Consider the following 19,993-nt stretch of genomic DNA (forward strand, 5'->3'; position numbering starts at 1 on the left):
AATAAATATCACACTCGTTTGGGTTGGATCTTAACTGTCCTTGTTTTACAGGGTTCAGAGGGGATGAAGAGCCATACCCTGCTGGGATATTACCCATCAATTGTAAGTATGTTTTCCTGTTTGTGAGAAAATGTAGACACGTTATGCAATCTTATCATTGTCAGGAGCCCGAGGAATATTTTTTCAGCTCAGAATAATAAATATTGCCTCTGGCTTTGCTTAAGATGTCACAATGTAAGATGTCCATATGCTTTTAACTTTCCAGCTACAAGTATTGACCAGCAGTATGTATCAGCTTTGGATTCAATCTACTGCTTTTATCTGGACAATAATCCTTTAGTGCCAAGTATCATGTACTAGTGCTCAATAGTCTCCTGATTTCTCTGTGTGCAGTGCCCCTGCCATCAGAAGTTTGCTTCACCCATATTGATGTTCAGTTTTTGGAGAAGTTTGGTGTCACGTTTGGGATGGAAGGTGAAACAGTTACCCTCAAATGTGCTCTGCTGATCACTCCAGATCTGACAAGGCTTCGACCTCGCGCTGAATGGTACAGAGATGGTAAGTGGATTTGCACTGAGATAATGTACATGCCTCTATGTAACTGAGTTTTAATTGTTCAGGTGTGGATTCTCTCCCTCAAGTCTGTATGTAGGCTTAGAATTCACCTTCCTAAGAGAAAAAAGATTGATTGTAACACAGTTCCCAATATATCTCCTTTTACCTCCTGTCATTATCTCAGATGAGAGATATTTTCCTTCATAGTCCAACTCTTCTGGAGTGAGTGTTGTCCAAAATGACCATGTTTGAAGAGTAAGAAGAAGTAGATGCCAAAATAACTTGGTAAGGGACACAGAGTGTTATGGAGAAGCTAACCGGGCAGTTTGAAGGAATCTGAACTTAGTGTCAACTGTCGAGACACAGATTCATCTCCTGAGGATTTGCATAGGTACAGTAGAACCTCAGAGTCACGAACACCTCGAGAATGGAGGTTGTTCGTAACTCTGAAGAAAACATTATGGTTGTTCTTTCAAAGTTTACCACTGAACATTGACTTAATATGGCTCTCAAACTTTACTATGCAGAAGAAAAATGCTGCTTTTAACCATCTTAATTTAAATGAAACAAGCACAGAACCAGTTTCCTGACCTTGTCAGATCTTTATTTAAACTTTCCCTTTATTTTTTTAATAGTTTACATTTAGTACAGTAGTGTACTATACAGCGTTTGCTTTTTTCTTTTTGTCTCTGCTGCCTGATTGCGTACTTCTGGTTCCAAATGAGGTGTGTGGTTGACCAGTCAGTTCGTAACTCTGGTGTTCGTAACTCTGAGGTTCTACTGTGCCTGTAGGTAGTGCCAACCACACATCATTTGACAGAGGCATCTATCATATTAATTGTTTCAGAAGTGTGGAGATTTACAAAGGCCCTAATAAGCACCCCCCTCACCCAGAATATCATTGGTCTCTTGATGGCCCCCTCCTCCTAACTCCATTCTGTTGCTTTCATCTGCATTAAAATGTGGGGATGTTGGGTGGAGGATTTATCTGCTGTCATAGTTAATCGGACTTCTTCCCGCTAAACTCTTGACATACATGTGGACACAGAAAACAGCCTCTCATCCACCCAAAGAAACGTTATAAGCAAACAAATATACTTGTGAAATAATAATTCCATTTCTCCTACAAGCTAGGAAGGAAGAGACACAGAATGATTTTATTGTTATTTCTATTTTTAAATACTTGGGAGGTGATCACATACTATAGTGATGGAGTCATGTAAGTACATAGAAGAAACCTGGTTATTGGAGAAGGACATTTGTGGAACAACAGCCCCATGTGCTCAGAGAAACATAACCACAAAGGCATTCAAATGTTTTGTATTACTGTACTGTCACTTCAGTAGCCAAGAATTCCCATTGGGCACTCCAGGCTGAAATTCTTTGGGTGGCTGTGTGTTAGAAACCTACAGGAACACTCTTTAATTTATACCTATTAGTGTAATTTTAGGTATTTTTTGGGAGGGAGGAGGAAGGGGAGGATATTTATTTGTAAGTAAATCATTCATAAAACATAAAAGTAACTAATACAAATATGTTCATTGGCTGTTAGGAGGGATCACTAGAGATTTCTCTTGCCAACGTACCTAGATACCCTCAAGCAGGACTCTGAAGAGGACATCTTGGATGTAGTGAGATGTAGTGAGAATATGGATCATTTGTCACGATCACTTGGGGCAGCCTCTCTCTGAAGTGCCCACATTTTGGAGGGAGGATTCCCACACAACTGTTGCTGGAATTGTGCCCCTGCCAGTCTGATGGAAATACTCACAATCACCAAGGTGTATGTGTGAAAGTGACAAACAACAATGGGGCAAACAAGATAGATAGGAAAAATACAAGACTATTTGTTTACATAAAGCAGGAATGGATTTTGGCTGGAAATGCCACTTTTTAATTTCAGATCTATGCTACGTATATATCTATTCTTGTCTGATCCTTTGGGGCAGGGACTGCTTTTTTGTTCTGGGTTTGTCAATGCTTAGCACAAGGGGTCCTGGTCCAAGACTGGAGCTCCTAGGTGCTACCACAATACAAATAATAAACAATAACTACAGTTTTATTCACTGTGAGCCAAACCCTGATGCCTGTATTCTGGGTGCTGAACCTGCTCCCACTGGGAGCTCGTTTCAGCCATCAGTTTTCACATTGTTGTTAGTCAGGCAAAACTCTGACTGGGCCCAATCCAGAAAGGTGCTGAAATATATAGCAGTTGCCACTGAAGCTAAACGGAATTGCAGGTATCCAACAGATGTCCAATTGTACTCAATTTTTAGTTCAATGGGAATTTTCCTTGGATTATGAAAAGTGGAAAAGGACTTCAAGATTTGGGCCTGTAGGTTTAGTCCCTAAGGACACCAACATATTCTCATTAAGATACGTGAAGATTTGTACGGTTGGTGTAACTTCCTCAAGCACTGGGATGAGAATATCCTCACTGAGGTGAAGATTGGGGGTGAAATCCTGGCCCCACTGAAGTCAATAGGTGTCTTGCCATTGACTTGAATGAGGCTAGGATTTCAGTCCAATATCCAAATGATTTAATGAAAAATAAAACGGTATTGTTCTCTTGAACACTAGCGGTAAAAACTGACCTGCGCACATGCGTATCACACTGACATCATGGGGAAGCTTACGTGGCGAGATTTCCTCAAAGAATAGCAGGGATTAATGTGATTATTATATTATTGTAGTAAACACCTGCTATATGCTTCAAATTGTGGCAGTGACAGGAGACCCACTGCATAAATTTTTGGGGGCAAGAAGGTTAATAATGGAACTAACATGATGACTGTCTTTTAAAGTGCTCTAGTTTCAGAGGGACTCTGGCCTTGAACTCAAATCTTGGACTAACATTTATTATTTCAGACAATTTATATTTAATTTTGGTTTGGTACTAAAATAATTTCTATTTTTCTTAAACGTTTACTGATTTTATTATGCAAATGATATACAACTAAAGACACGAGATGGCTCTCTGTGGATTACTTATATTAATTATACGCAAGAGAATGTTGTGTTTATTCAAAATTAATAAACTTCAGAGTAGTTGTTGGTCACTAAACTCTAGGAGATATGTAAATCTATTGAATCAAATCCTCTGAAATGGTTTCAAGGTTCTGACACTATAAGCAGTACATATAAAATTCCTACCTTAATTTAAACCGGTTTAAGATGCTAAAGAAACTGAAATGAAATTATTATTGAAGATTGTACATCTAAGTCCAGTTTGGATATGATTTTGTCTGGTTGCAGATTTTTTTAAAAAAAATTCTAAAGTAATAAATGCATTATAAAGATGTAGGGTCAGATTCTTCACTCATTTGTATGGGTATCTGAAGAACTCCATGGAGGTCCAAGGAGTTACATCAGATTTACGCAAAAGTGAGTGAGTGCAGAATTTGGCTGATGTTTTAACATAACATAATATGTAACATGGGAAATTAATGTGAGGGAAAAACCCGAAACACAGTAATTTCTATCAATGCATATATGATTTAAATAGAAACAAGCTGCAACTTTTAGGGAATGTTTGGCCTAATTAACACATGGCAGAGTTCTGAGTTTTCAGGGTACCTTGAGTGAGTCAAGATCCCTGGCACTTCCAGACTCATTCTCTAGCAGATTCTCGAGGAATTGATAGCATATAGTACATGGAGAAAGAGGCACATTCGAGTAGTTTGAGAACAGAACGAAGAGCCTGGAACTCAGATATTATGGTCATAGCAGACCACATAACTGCCTAGACAGACAGAACTCCTGAGTCCTATTCTAGGCTCCAAAGCTGACTCCCTTTCTGGCCTTGCTTGGGAAGTCACTGAAGCCCCTATATTTTCAAACTTGAATGCCTAAAGAAAGGAACCCATATCCACATTCAGGCACCTAAGTAAGTGGCCTGATTTTCAGAGGAGCTGAGCACTCAGTCTTGAACTTCATTGTGATCACTTTGCTCCAAGTTTTTCATAAACTGGAAATAAATTAAAAAGAAAATGCAAAAGTTCTAGCTGCAGGGGGCTTTCAGCTTTCATCGCAGACTGTTCACACAGCTCTATACAATGCAGTGAGCACAAACTGTGCAAGATGCAATAGAAAGGGGAATTGTAGGTATGTCATATAAGGAGCCCATGATTAAGAGCTGGAAAGAGATCTCACTGCAATTACCTTGTACAAATCCTGAAAAATTCCCTTAAGAATCAGGCTTGCAGGAAATACCTGGGTAATGGTATAACTTATTGCTTCAATTTATGTAGTCAGATGGCCAGATATTCATTACCTGGTCCTTTACTGTCAGCTTTATCATCTGAAGATTTGTCACATTTTTTTCCACCCCCTGTGCTTCACCACTGTGGAGCTCTGTCTTCAATATATATATTCATTGGCTAAAATAATTTGTCTGCAACCTTTTGAACATCTACTCCAAGTGTATTTGAGCAACAGGGTAATAACCAAGCATAGCGCTGTGGCTGAACTTTGAATGTAGTGCTGCTGCGTTGATTTGAATAGCACTCAGTGGGTTAAAAATCAAAAGTTCTCCAATCAATGATTAAAAGAAAAGAAGACAGAGGGACTTTCTTGGCCATCATAAAATATTCTGCTCATTCCATTGCTCCCAGCTCACTAGTCAATCAGACTAATTTACATTAATCGTGGGGCGCCACCTCTGACCTGTGAGAAATTCAGATTTAATTGGATTCGCTGCTCAGCAGGCATGTCTGGAGGGTTTAAGAGTCAGTGGATCTTTACAGCAAGGCTTCAGATTAAGCCTTTAAAGTTAAAGAAAGAAATCTGACTAATCTGACATTTGACCTGAATAGGTAGAAAAGGGTATTTAAAAGCATAAACATTACACATTGCTGTCGTTATTGTGTACTTTAGATTTTCAGCATTGTTTCAAAATGGGGCTTAAAATATTTTCTTTTCAGTCTATTAAAAATGATGGTGAAGGGAAGTCATTCCCTTTGCTGTAGCAGGTACAGCACAGAATAGCTAAATTGTACACTCCTCTACCCATACTCATTGGTCAAATGAGTTTTCATGGGCACAGCTTAGTTCTTGTAGATAAATATTTTCATAGCATACTAATACTACCATGTTGAGTAAAGCTGGCATAAACAGCAGTCCATGCCACTGATTAACACAGAAGTGAGCTTGGATGAAGATTGCTATTGCTAATTCAGTGACACATGCTTGATCACAATTCTCTTCCAGGTGTGCTAATAAAAGACTCCAAGTGGACAAAAACGTACTTTGGAGAAGGCCAGGCAGCACTGTCTTTCACGCACCTGAACAAGGATGATGAAGGCTTATACACCCTGCGCATAATCACAAAAGGCGGGGTGACCGAATACAGTGCATTCATGTTTGTCAGAGGTATGCTTTTCATTCTTCGTTGGGAGAAGACTTAGCAAATGCAATTAGGAAAAGTCACTTAATTTAGTACCATAGTATAATAAAGGAAGCCTAAAAGAAGTCCAAAGCATGGCATTATATAGATGTGAAATTTATCCACTGGTCTCTGTCAGGGACAATATAGTCACACTGTACCAGGAGAAGCTCAAGGTGTGATTGTGCTCCTGAAAATATGATCCTTTCTAGAGACCCAAGGAGGCCATTCTTCATGATGGTGCAGCCTACTCCTTTCTTCACAGAGGGCCATCTTTTCTGACTGGCACGCTACAGCGTAACAGGGTGCTGTCTGCTCCTGCCTCCTCGCACCACAGAAACTTGCTCAGACTCCATGGTTGTGTACCCACACCATGCCATTTGTTTACATTCCTTCCCCATGCTTATGGGACTTTCGGGACTCGAGAGGAGCACAGGTCTCCCTTTTATGAGATCTCTGAGACTGGCCTCAGTTAGGTCTGTTCCTCTCTCCCCCTCACTTCCTTCCTGTGCCTTTCTTATCAGTCTCCAGCTGATGGGCTATTTGACTCTTTAGCTCACCCACCCCTCACACCTGATTAGATAATTAACTTCAATTGCACCAGTCTACCTTCGCTGGGGGAACTAATTGGTGTAGAATGATCAGCATGTAGGATCACTGGTTAATTCCCTACACTCTGTCACATAGAGCCTTGAACGTGCCTGCACCAAACCCCTCCTCTTTGTGCTGGCTTTTGCTACTGGGCTCACTTGGCTGGGTCAGGCCATTTACGTTCTCAAGTTCAGGGACTGTTATGCCTGACCCTTGCACAGAGGGTGGGGGGGGAGGGGGGAAGAAAGATTCTAGTACCCTCCCTTCAGTGTATCAGAGCCAGTCACAGCCTAGCACTTTGTTTAACACTTGGGGAAGAGACAGAAAAAGTTGGCTTGCCAAAGGACTGTGTTTTTCACAAGAGACATAGATGAAAAACAGAGGAACATATTAAAATAGAATACAGGTCAGAGTTTGCCCTCATATTTGCATTCACAACTCCCACTGAATCAGCCTGAGCTCCCACATGCATCTGTGGGCAGAGCATGGCTCTACATTTCTTTTGTTTTTAAAAATGAGTATGTTTCTGTCTGTGCGGTTCTTTAATTCTGATCCTCAGCACTGGTAAATTGGTGCAGCTCCACTGAAGTCAAGGAAGCTATGCTGATATACTCCCACTGAGGATCTGGCCTGTTCTGTTTACAAGTGTACCAGCGTGTGCATATGGTCTTCCTCACAAAGATTTCATCCAGACAGTTCCATTTGTTTGGTGGGGTATGGGTGGTGGCTCAGTGTTCATCATTTCCTGTGGGGCTAGCGCACAAACTGCATTGGCTCTATGGCTACACTGCATTTTAACCCCCACACGGTGCGAGTCTCAGAGCCTGATTCTACTGACTCGAGGTCTCACTATAGCACTAAAAACTGTGTAGACATTCAGGCTCAGACTCTGAGGCCAGGGAGTAGGTGTGTTCTAGAGCCCAAGCTCCAGTCTGTGCCTGAATATTCACACAGCTATTTTTAGTGCCATAGCATGACCTACGTGAGCCTGAGTCTGTAAACCCAGTCTCTGAGACTCAGCCCCATGGGTTTTAAAATGTAGTATAGACGTACCATCTGTCCCTGGCAGCCACACTCCCTGCTCTCACTAGAGCCAGGCTACTAGGCTTTCCTTGTTCCTAGTCCACTCCCTTGGAGGGAGAATCCCACTTGAAAAGGTCATGGAAAGCATATTAGCATTCTTGGGGAATCTCCGCTGTGCAGGTAGGTGAATAATGAGCATATCCTTTCCCCACCTACACTTTGACCCCTTCTCACTCACAGGTCCCTGGATTTGTGGAGAGCCCTCCATGAGATCCATATCAAGGGGAGACAAAGTGCTAAAGTGGTACCTGATCCCCGTTTTCATGTGGGCCGTGATCTGAAGGTAGAGGGTAACCTCTGTGTATATAACATAAGAGTTCAATCAGGCCCATAGTTCTGAAATTTCAAAGGGTGGGATCATATAGGGGCCTGGCCCTGAGCATCTACCTCTCAACACCATTGTCATTGCAATAGGATGGCAAGTTGTGGACAGAGATACAGGACTTCTCTGACTCACCCTAAACTCAGGGGCTAGAATCCTGCATAAAGATACAGCATAAAAACTTCAGCAGGTGGATGTTTCTTGAGGTGCAGTATGTCTCTGAGAATACGCAGAGTAAGCCTTAGGAACAGTCAAGACTTGGGAAGAAGCTTTGTCATAAATAGAAAGGGTAACCACCTTTCTGTATACAGTGCTATACAATCCCTCCTGGCCAGAGACAAAGTCCTTTTACCTGTAATGGGTTAAGAAGCTAAGGTAACCTCGCTGGCACCCGACCCAAAATAACCAATGGGGACAAGATACTTTCAAATCTGGAGGGGGGGGGGAGGAAGGCTTTTGTCTGTCTGTGTGATACCTTTGCCAGGAACAGATCAAGGATGCAAGCCCTCCAACTCCTGTAAAGTTAGTAAGTAATCTAGCTAGAAAATGCATTAGGTTTTCTTTGTTTTGGCTTGTGAAATTTGCAGTGCTGGAGGAAATGTGTATTCCTGTTTTTGTGTCTTTTTGTAACTTAAGGTTTTGCCTCGAGGGATTCTCTATGTTTTGAATCTGACTGCCTGTAAGATTATCTTCCATTCTGATCTTACAGAGTTGTTCTCTTATCTTTTTTTGTTCTTCTAATAAAGTTCTGTTTTTTAAGAATCTGATTGGGTTTTTTGGGTCTTAAAAATCCAAGGCTGGTTTGTGCTCATCTTGTTTATTCTCAAGCCTCCCCTGGAAAGGGGGTGTATGGGCTTGGGGGGATATTTTGGGGAAATAGGAACTCCCAGTGGTCCTTTCCTTGTTCTTTGTCTAAATCACTTGGTGGTAGCAGCATACTGTTCAAAGACAAGGTGAAATTTATGCCTTGGGAAAGTTTTTAACCTAAAGGTGGTAAAAATAAGCGTAGGGGTTTTTTCATGCGGGTCCCCACATCAGTACCCTAGAGTTCAGAGTGGGGAGGGAACCTTGACAAGTTTAGATTGAGGTTTCTGTTGGGTGGTGGTTGTTTCTGTCAACAGTAGAGACAAAACCAGGAAAGACGAAGTTTGGAATTTATCCAATAGCTGTATATGCCTTTCCAAGCAGAATGAAAACTCCACCTGTTAATAGTCTTCATTAGGAGTTGTGGGCACTCAACACTTCTTAGGATCAGGCCACATATAGGTGTCTCATCTGAGAAACATTAATTACTTATTGGTGTCTGTATCTCAAGGTTTGAATTAGGAGGTACCCTTAGAAATATAGCAAATGCTCCCACGCCAAATAGCCTTAGGAAATGTCTTTTTGATGACCACATGATCTTCAGTGAGTGCCTCTCTCTGACTAAGGAATGAATGAAATCCATCTTTCTGAGGGGTGACATTTTCAGAAGCACAAAGGGAAGTTAGTTGTTCAACTCCTATTGAAAGACAGTGAGAATTTGGTGCCTATTATCTATTTCAACCCTCCAAAATTTTCAGCCAGGTTTCTAAACCTATAGATAGACCTCACTGGGCTTGCTTCACCACTGTGTTATTCCAGTGTAACCTCAGGGAAATCACTGGAGTCTCACTGGGATAAAACAGGAGTAGTAGATGGATTGGGCAATCTGTGTAATTCATCTTTGTTGTGCTATACAACGGAGTCTCTCTCCAAACCTGAGAAGTATTGTAGTCAAATCTGATTTGATTTTTTTTCTGATCTAGATGCTGACGCATTAATTGCTGGGGCACCTGGGGCACCAATGGATGTTAAATGCTATGATGCTAACAGAGATTATGTCATTGTAACCTGGAAACCACCAAATACAGCCAGTGAGAGTCCAGTCATAGGATATTTTGTCGACAGGTGTGTGTAAATTTGTTTTTGTGTATCAACCTGTATGTACTGAAAAAAGTCACTATTTTTATGCCCTGCATCCCAATACTGAGTCTATTTGGGGCCACTGTAGTTCCTGGAACAAGTTAGAGCAGCCTTAGGGCTGTTCTGATTTGCATCCTATGGGAGCAGCCCTCAAGGGGTTGTTCCAGTTGCTGGGGAGCATTACGTGAAGCAGTGTTCCAACCATACCCTCTTCTCCTTCACGTTATCTTAAACTGGTGTTTGTGTACTCCAGACAGTGATTCATCCAAACCAAGGGACTACTCAGCTGGCAGTTTAAGCCAAATTATAGCCCTTTTGTTCCTGAAATCTGCTCTAAATTATGTTGGAGGTCCTGCACAGGACAGGAAAGTCAGGATTAGGGGAATCCAAGGCCACCTTTGCACTCCTCTTGACCTGCAAGGAGTGCTCCTCAGCTGTAGTCAAAGCCCAGTATCTCATCCTTAATATTTAAAATGAGCAATGTACTATACACACAAATATTACTGATATAATTTCAGGATATATAGTATTCTATATTAAAAATAACAATGTACCCACTGTTGCTACATTGTTGTATCTGATACACTGTAGTTATGTCCTATCTCCCAGACTTCTGGGAACTGTAGGTAAATGTTGATTTTAAAATGGCATTCACTAGGGTGAAATTCACCACTCTGTTGAGGGCTTTACTATGTCTATGGACTATTTAAGTTCCATTTAAACAATCAAAATAAGGCTTTACATAGTGCGTGGACCATGGGTAAATTTCACCCATTAAGTGTATAATCTAGTGTATCGTTCCTTTTGATATAACACAACAAATTTTCTCTCCGTAATAAAGTATTATGGGCCATATACCCAGCTGACATCAATCGGGGTTTCTCCATGAAAGTCAATGAAGCTACACCGATTTACGTCAGCTGTGGATCTGGCTCTCTGTTAGTAGGCACAATACTAATTGCGCATGTTCACTTTGGCACCCTGATAAATGATCTCCTTTTCTTACTCCTAGATGTGAAGTGGGTACTGAAAACTGGGTCCAGTGCAATGATGCTCCAGTAAAAATCTGCAAATACCCTGTAACTGGACTGTTTGAGGGACGGTCTTACACATTCCGTGTGAGAGCAGTGAACAAGTCAGGTATTAGCAGGCCATCTAGAGTCTCTGAAGCAGTTGCAGCTCTTGATCCTGTTGACCTGGACAGATTACAAAGTACGTAATGCAACCACGAAGAAGCTGTTCCACATTTACACTGTAATTTTTGAAAGAAAGGTTTTATTTTCTGGTTCTGTTGGTGGGTAACCAAATGGGCAGTGCCAACCTCTTCATTTTAGATCTGCTTTTCAGCTTCCATTCTTTCCCAGAGCTCATCCACTTGCTATTTATAACAAGGACACTCCCACTGTGACAGCAAGGTCCACACTAGCAACTTGCCAAGAGCCCAAGGGTGCCAATTCATTTACATATATTTGCACAATTTTTAAATGTAAAAGAAATGCTTAAAGTCATAATGGATAACATTTTCAAAGGCACATAAAGGCCAGATTTTGAAAGGTATTTAGATATTGTTCTGCTCTGTGTTGCAACACATAAGGGCCAGGCTTTGGAAGGTATTTAGGGGCCTATTCAAAATCTGGTCCTATGTCTCATTTTCAAAGGTACTGTGATGCTGAGTGGAACAGTGCCTAAATGCCTTTAAAAATCAGGACCAAAGTCACTTTTGAAAATATTACTTTATGTCTGTGTTAGCTGAATGGAATTTGCTTGTTTGTATTCACTAGCAGTAAAAACCTACAGTCTATCATCTATTTTTTCACATGCAGTTGTTACAGGAAGAGGCCAGCCATTGGCTGCATATTGCTCATCTATCACACCCTGGGCACCCTTGATATTCTGGTCTGTAAGGAACACTGTCAGTGCTGCTCAAGGTCTAGGCTATGGTACCTGCTGGAGAGCAGTTAGATGGACATTCACTTTGACTGAAATTTAACACTATGCAAAGGGTCAGCATAAAGGCTATGGATTTGTGACACCCTACTTAAGCTCTGTTTTGTGCTGGCCTTCTGTCCAGGGGTGAATTTCACCCATTATGAAGACCAAAAATTCACTTGTTCCTTGTAACATGTTGTGCCTCAGTTAGCTCACTCACGTACCTTCATGTCCAGTCCTCAAAAGTCCAGTTGATAACACACATTGCCATGGCACTGATTTCATCAATTAACAATAGGATTCTTTTTTTCAGTTAATCTTTAAATGGTCCCTTACTGTTTGTGAGTGAGTACTAGTCAGTGTGAATAAAGGTGGAAGAATCAGTGTGTAACAATGAATGAGAATCCATATGTACAAAGCTGCAATACCGGCGTTGAGATAGCAGACACTACACAAAAGTGTTTGTCAGCACTGATAAAAGAGAGTCTTCAAAATCTGTAAATACTCTTTATTGCACAGAGAACTAACTGTAAATGAATGTTTTGGTCTACAGCTGTTCATCTGGATGGAGGCAGAGAAATTGTAATATATCAGGATGACCTTGAAGGTATGTAGCGCTACCATGATTTCATTTAATCTTTTTATATCCAAGGAATTTAAGATTATAATTAGAAACATGAGATCTTGAAAAAAAAAATCCACCCCTTAAGAAAATTAAATAAACGCAAAAGTCTGAGGGGTAGCATAGATTCATAATTTTGATTGTGCCATTTTCATTATGCATTTCTCCTTCTTTCTTTCAGTAGTCATGATCTGAGATTAAAACAGACGAAACTCGTGTTTGATTATTGCTAATTTATTTCTTATCCCTGTCCTATGAGCCTAGTGTGGCTTTTTGGTCAAAGTTTGAAGCTTTGGTAAACATTGCGTTTGCCATTTTTAATAGAAGTACATTAAATCCATCTTTATTCAAAGATATACTTTTCCTGAGAAGTGCTAAGTGTTTGCCACAGCCAGCGATGCCCGGAAGAGTTAGCGATTCTAAAAGTAATTCTCAGGATGAGATCCTAGATGCCTTCTACCTTTAATTTTGTTCTGGTAGAGTATTTGTGCTGCTTACTTTGCCTAGCAAGATACAAATGTTAACTAGGATAGCGAGTACTGTTAAAGATAAAAGGGTCTGATTAACCACTCTCACATCAGTATTAAAGTGGTGGAACTGCACTAATAGTGTGACATAGTGGAGTTTATACCTGTAATGGAATGCAGAGGCTGGCTAAGAGATTTGTGATGCCTTTGTCTGTAGGCATTCTGAACTGCAGAATGGAAAACTTTAAAGGTCCTTGATCTTGACAATGTTTGTTACTAATGAAATGACAGTGTTACTAGACCGTCCAATGTTTAAAAATAATCACAATTAATAGCAATTTTAATTGCAGTGTTAATAATAGAATAATAATTATTTAAATTTATCATAAATATTTTGGGATGTTTTTCTACATTTTCAAATATATTGACTTCAATTACAACACAGAATACAAAGTGTACAGTGCTCACTTTATATTATTTTTGATGGCACTGTAAAAATTATAAACAAAAGAAATAGTATTTTTCAATTCACCTCGTACAAGTATGGTAGTGCAATCTCTTTATCGTGAAAGTGCAATTTACAAAATGTAGAATTTTTTTGTTACAGAACTGCACTAAAAAACAAAACAATGTAAAAGTTTAGAGACTACAGTTCCACTCAGTCCTACTTCTTGTTCAGCCAACTGCTAAGGCAAACAAATTTCTTTACGTTTACAGGAGATAATGCGCACTTCTTATTGAAAATGTCGTCTGAAAGTGAGAACAGGTGTTCGCATGGCACTTTTGTAGCCAGCATTGCAAGGTACTTATGTGCCAGATATGCTAAACATTTGTATGCCCCTTCATGCTTCAGCCACCGTTCCAGAGGACATCCTTCCATGCTGATGATGCTCATTAAAAAAATAATGTGTTAATTAAATTTGTGACTGAAATCCTTGGAGAGATTTGTATGCCTCCTGCTCTGTTTTACCTGCATTCTGCCATATATTTCATGTTGTAGCAGTCTCGGATGGTGACCCAGTGCATGTTGTTCATTTTAAGAACACTTTCACTGCAGATTTGACAAAACCAATGTGAGATTTCTAAGGATAGATACAGCACTCTACCCAAGGTTTAAGAATCTGAAGTGCCTTCCAAAATCTGAGAAGGACGAGGTATGGAGCATGCTTTCAGATATCTTAAAAGAGAAACATGCTGATGCAGAAACTACAGAACCTGAACCACGAAAAAAGAAAATCAACCTTCTGCTGGTGGCATCTGACTCAGATGATGAAAATGAACATGCATTGGTCTGCACTGTTTTGAATCATTGGTTGAAGCAGGAAGGGACTTATGAATCTTTAGCTCATGTAGCACATAGATATCTTGCAATGCCAGCTATGACAGTGCCATGCGAATGCCTGTTCTAACTTTCAGGTGACATTGTAAACGAGAAGTGGGCAGCATTATTGCCTGCAAATGTAAACAAACTTGTTTGTCTGAGCGATTAGCTGAACAAGAAGTAGGACTGATTGGACTTGTAGGTTCTAAAGTTTTACATTTTTTAAATACAGTTTTTTTGTTACATAATTCAACATTTGCAAGTTCAACTTTCATGATAAAGAGATTGCACTACAGTACTTGTAATGGGGGAACTGAAAAATACAATTTCTTTTGTTTTTTACAGTGCAAATATTTGTCATAAAAATAAAGTGAGCACTGTACATTTTGTATTCTGTGTTGTAATTGAAATCAATATATTTGAAAATGTAGAAAAAGATCCAAATATATTTATAATAAATTTAAATTGGTATTCTATTATTGTTTAACAGTATGATTAAACTGTGATTAATTATGACTATTTTTTTAAATCTAGTTAATTTGTTTTATGTTAATTGCTTGAGTTAACAGTGATTAATTTACAGCCCTAACTGTTACACAAGATCACATAATCAGAGGGTTCTCCTCACTTATACTGGTTTTACATGGGTGCAATTCCAGTTACTTCAATGTACATCCATGTGAGAAGTGAATCAAGCCCAGGGCTTTGTATTTTGAATTTTTCAGGCACCAGCAAGGGTATTTAGATTTCTAAATACCCGACTTGTGGGTACTAGCCAGGAATATAGATATCTAAATGCTATTAATTATAAACCTATTTACTTAAATCGGCAAAATTGGAGGCTAGCTTTAAAAATGTTGGCTCCTTAGATCACATAATTTATCTCCCTACCAGTGTCAGATGACCTTGCAATCTGTAAGAAGAGGTTGTTAATTGTACCAGTACAATATTACATTATATATGATGTCATCTTTGGAATTCTAAGGGGTGAATATTTACCACACACTGTGGGGATTTAGCTATGTGAATTCTCCTGATGTTCATGGGAGCCTCTTGGCCCAATCCTGATTCATTCTGCTGAAAATAGATCTTTTAGAGCTTAAAATAATTTTATTTATGATACTTCAGCAAGTGTCTTAAACTCAACAGATCAATGTGTTTATCCAAAGAACGCACGTGCCATTTGCAGAGGATCAAACAAATAAAAAATACATTATGAACGACAATAAATGATGTCAATTGTTAGATGCAAACTTCAAAGCTTCTGATTTTGATTGGGGAAAAAAGTATCATAAAAGAAAATAACTTCAACTACATAGCAGGCTGGCTCACGGATCTATTGACATTGCTTAGAATCATCTAAAGATTCATTTTCATGATTAATATTATCATCTGGAAGAGACATTTTCTCTCTTTTTTTAATTTCAAATTCTAAGCATTTATCTATGCACTGTGCTTGCACTTAGAAAAAGAAAAATGACAAAATTACCTTAAAAACCACAAACAAAAGCTATGTCACACTGTATGTTTTAAACCAGGAGAACAGGATGTGCACAGACCTATGTTGAATTACCATTTCTGAAAATTACCATTTTTGCCTGTTGACATCTTATTCAGAGCCAGACAAATATGATTGAAGGTGACGTTGCTAGGCCCTAATCCTGCTCCTCATTACACCAGCGTGTAACTCCATTGAGACAGATCCTAGCCCGTTTGTATCCCTACAGTGACAGAGTGGCCCTAAAGCTGCCCTAACTGGGCAATGTAGGATTCTCTCAGGTTGGCACAGAGCTATACTGGCTCTATGCTACCATCCTTGCAGCCATTGGTGTGGCAATGGAAAGGGGTGAGGCCAGACCACTGCTGCACCCAGTTGATCCCCAGGAGGCATAATGGCCTGTGAAGGTAGGATCAAGGTGGCTGTGCAATGCATTTGCACTCCTCTGATCCTGAGCCTGTATGGCTGCTCTAAATTATATTGGCTGGTCATGTCACCCATATGGTAGGAGATATCATGAATACCTTTTTCCTGCCCACTTTACAGTAAGCTCCTTTTGTGTTTAAATGCTCCAGTCTTTTGAGTGAATCCTCCTTCTAGTTCAGTTTTCTATAGTAACTCTTGGACTCATCAGTTTTGATCAAACATGCAGGGCCCGCTCCAGGTACCGGCGGCAAGTCGGCGGTGAGCCCTGCAGTCCCTCTCTTTCTCTTCGGCGGCAGCTCAACCAGGCTTGTTTATTTTTTTTTCCCCCTTCGCTGCTTGGGGCGGCAAAAAAGCTGGAGCTGGCCCTGCAAACATGTCTTTTATATGCATATAGTGAGTAGGTTTTGCCAAGGCATTTGGCACATCAGATTAAAGTAATTCAAACGTGATCAAGGAAAAATCACGTGAGACAAATGAAAAGCTTCTATCTATGTGCTATTGAATATGTTACTTTGGTTGTGAAAATAAATACCCTGCTTGTAATTTGCATGCTTAGTGCTTCAAAATAGAAATGACGCAAACCATTAAACCGTAAAGCGGATACTTTAGCCCTTAATAGGCTCGAGTTTGGAAAGATGAGCTGTAGCATAAATGCTGACCTGGGGTTAATCTCTGGTTTAACACTGACTAAGTTTATTACTCCTCCAGGCGATGTTCAGATTCCAGGACCTCCCACCAATGTACATGCTTCAGAAACCAGCAAAACATATGTTGTACTCAGCTGGGAGCCACCTGTTCCCCGTGGCAAAGAGCCATTAATGTATTTCATTGAGAAGGTACTGTATAGTTGCATTGAGCTGTAAGCCATATACAATTTAATTCAAATAATTTTCAGAGCTGCAAAATGAACAATAAGACTAGCACTCACTGAGGTCTCGCAGGACTTGACCGTGGGACTTTAGAGAAGGCATTGACAATCGAATAAGTTCAAGAGCCATAAAAAATTGCCGCTGTGCTATTTTGTTACTGCTATCAAAAATGATAACAAAACTACAATGTATTGTAACAATTTAATAGAGAGCAGCACCTTAATCTTCTCCTCCCTCAAGGCTGGATTGGTACTTTGCAGTCTGCCCTTATTAAGGGGCAGCACATAGTTTCCCTTCCCCAGCAGCACAGCAGAGATTGAATTGTGGCTCACAGTTTGGTCCCTGGTTTCCCTTTTCTCCATGGAGGAAGTAAGCTGTGCCAGCTCCTTTCCTGGTGCAACTTATTTCCCCCTCTGCAGTGGCTGAACTATGCTAGCCTGTACATTGAAGCTCCACCCACTCCCCATTCCTGCATGTTCACTCCCTGTCCACCAGAGCAGGAGGAGATTTTGCTACCTGGTAGTGGTTGCTCTCCTTCCTGCTCTGTTACTCGTGATACAGATAGCCTGTGCTGGTAAGCAAAGGATGATCACCCCCAACATCTGCTTCTTTTGCTCCTGTTGTCTAACTGGGAGACATCTCTGGTGGAATTCCCATGACCAGGTTGTCTTCCTCCACTACAAATTCAGTCTCTCCTCCTTCAGTTCTGCCATCTTCCTAACAAAACAGCTCTCCTTCTCCAACTTTAACTGAATCTAATGTCAAAAATCCTAGCCATATTTCACCACTTTTGCCTCACGCCACACACCCTGCCCTCCTCCTGACTCCATTTCTGTCTCCACACAGGATCTCATTGGTGAAAACTGAGAAAATAATATGCGACCTGCCTTCCCTTCTCCTCCAACTCTCGCCCCCCTCTTCCCTGTCATTGGCACAAACATTTCTCATATGCTGTCCTCCCCTAACTCCTCCACTTGCTCCAGTGACCCCATCCCAACCCATTTCCTGATATCCCTTGTGCCCAATCTCATCCCCATCTTACTCATCCCATTAACTTTCACTCTGCTCTGGCTTTTTCTCTTCATGATACATGCATGCTTTGGTCTCTCACAGTTAAAGAAAAATGCCCACACTCTTGACCCCACTTGCCTCTCCAACTAGTATTCCAGCTCTCTTCTCCCTTTCATCTGTAAGCTCAGTGAACATGCTGTCTACAATCACTGTCTGGAATGTCTTCTCCAATTACATGCTAGACCCTGTCCAATCTGGATTTTGCCCCTTGGACTCCATTGAAACTATCCTCCCCAAAGTCTCTATTGAGCTCTTCTTAAGTAAAGCTCAGAACCAGGACTCCAGCCACATCCTTCTTGACCTGCTGGCTGCCTTCAACATCATCAGCCATGCTCCTTTTCTTGAAATCTTCTCTTCCTTTGGCTTCTGTGATGCTATCCTTTCCTGATTCTCTTCCTACCTCTCTAATCGTTCCTTAACATCTCTTTTGGAAGATCCTTCTCATTTTCCCTCCAACTTTCTGTGGAGTTCTACAGGAATCTGTCTTTTGTCCCCTTCTCTTCTTCCTCTACACCTTATCTCTGGGTAATCCCATCAACACACACAATTTCAGCTATCATCTCTGCGCTTTCAACTCTCAGATTTACCTCTCTACTCCAGACCTGTCTCCTTTTGTCCAAATTAAAATCTCAGCCTGTCTTTGACATCTCCTTGTGGATGTCTAGCCACCAGCTCAGACTCAACATGGCTACAGCAGAACTCTTAATCTTCTGTCCCTGCTTCTGTTCCAAGCTGTCCCTGCTACCTCCTTTCTCAATCACTGTGGACCATACCACCATTCGGCCTATCACCGAAGCCTGTAACCAAAGCATCATTTTCAACTTCGAGCTCTTTAGATCAGTGGTTCTCAACGTGTGGTCTGCAGACCCTTAGGGATACGCCACTATAATCAAGGGGAGGGTCTGGAAACTGATTGGTCCCTCCCAGAGGTGATGTGTGGTGGTGGGGGGAAGCATGCAGAGTCACGACCCCCCAGATTTCTGCCTTCTTAGGGGACCCAGCCAGAGGGACTGCCACAGACTCTGCCTCACAGGGCATTGGGGGTGGGCAAGGCCTTGGGCAACCTCTCGCCAGATTGCCCAGCAGTGAATAGGCAGCGGCTCTCCCAGTGGCCAGTCACTGCGAGTCCATGCAGTGCAGGAAGAAGGGAAGCAACAGGACAGCTGTCTGGGGGCTGAGGACCCCTTTCCTTGCTACACGGGGCTGCTTCTCCTTCCCTGCTACTGGAGCCCACTGAGATGAGTCGGGGTGGAGGTGGTGCTCTCTCCCTGAGCCCCACCATGCGGGGCTGGCCAGCCCTGCCCCAGAACATTTCTCTGCAGTTGCCTCTGGTCCCTCCGCTGCAGCTGCAGCTACCAGATCCTGCCCACCCTAGCCCGCTAGGTAAGCGGAGCTGGCAAACACCTCTTGCAGGGCCTCAGAGTCCGCCTGGGAAGGGCGACAGGGCCAGGGGAGGGGAAGAGGCCCACAGGGAGGTGCTGACTGACGGATTGGCACTGAATTCTGGGCTTTTGTCAGCTGCCCTGCCCCTGTGACAAGGAGTGTGACATTGTTCCTCACCCCCTCCAACACTCCCCAGGGACCGCCTCCCCATATACAAACACTCCTTCAGCATCCTCCCAGTACACAGACACCCCTCCAACATCTCCCAGATATCCACATATATCACCTAGCAATGCTGTAGTTTATCATTAGTATCTGGTAAGCTGTTAATATTTTAATTTGCAATGTTTTTGGTTGATCTGTTCAAATAATAATAATTTCTCTACAGAAGTATTTGAGATAACTATTAAAGTAACATAAAGAACCAAAAATTGTGAACAACAAAATAATGAGAGGAGAGTGGGGGGGCGGGGTGTCCACAGGTTTGTCTATTTAAGTTTAGGTGTCCCTGTGTAAAAAATGGTTGAGA

At 41.3% G+C, this 19,993-nt stretch overlaps 1 protein-coding gene across 1 annotated transcript in view; it reads left to right on the top strand.

Annotated features, from left to right (window-relative positions):
* Positions 1-19,993, top strand: part of MYOM2 (myomesin 2) — a 174,925-nt gene that overhangs the window by 100,339 nt on the left and 54,593 nt on the right. The window contains exons 9-15 of the mRNA XM_073336199.1: positions 52-102; positions 394-558; positions 5,764-5,925; positions 9,722-9,863; positions 10,891-11,090; positions 12,361-12,414; positions 16,850-16,977. Coding sequence (XP_073192300.1) covers positions 52-102; positions 394-558; positions 5,764-5,925; positions 9,722-9,863; positions 10,891-11,090; positions 12,361-12,414; positions 16,850-16,977 — 902 coding nt within the window. The remainder of the gene's footprint in view (positions 1-51; positions 103-393; positions 559-5,763; positions 5,926-9,721; positions 9,864-10,890; positions 11,091-12,360; positions 12,415-16,849; positions 16,978-19,993) is intronic.

The sequence above is a fragment of the Lepidochelys kempii genome, chromosome 3, assembly GCF_965140265.1.
Source record: "Lepidochelys kempii isolate rLepKem1 chromosome 3, rLepKem1.hap2, whole genome shotgun sequence".
In the NCBI taxonomy this organism is placed as follows: domain Eukaryota; kingdom Metazoa; phylum Chordata; order Testudines; family Cheloniidae; genus Lepidochelys; species Lepidochelys kempii.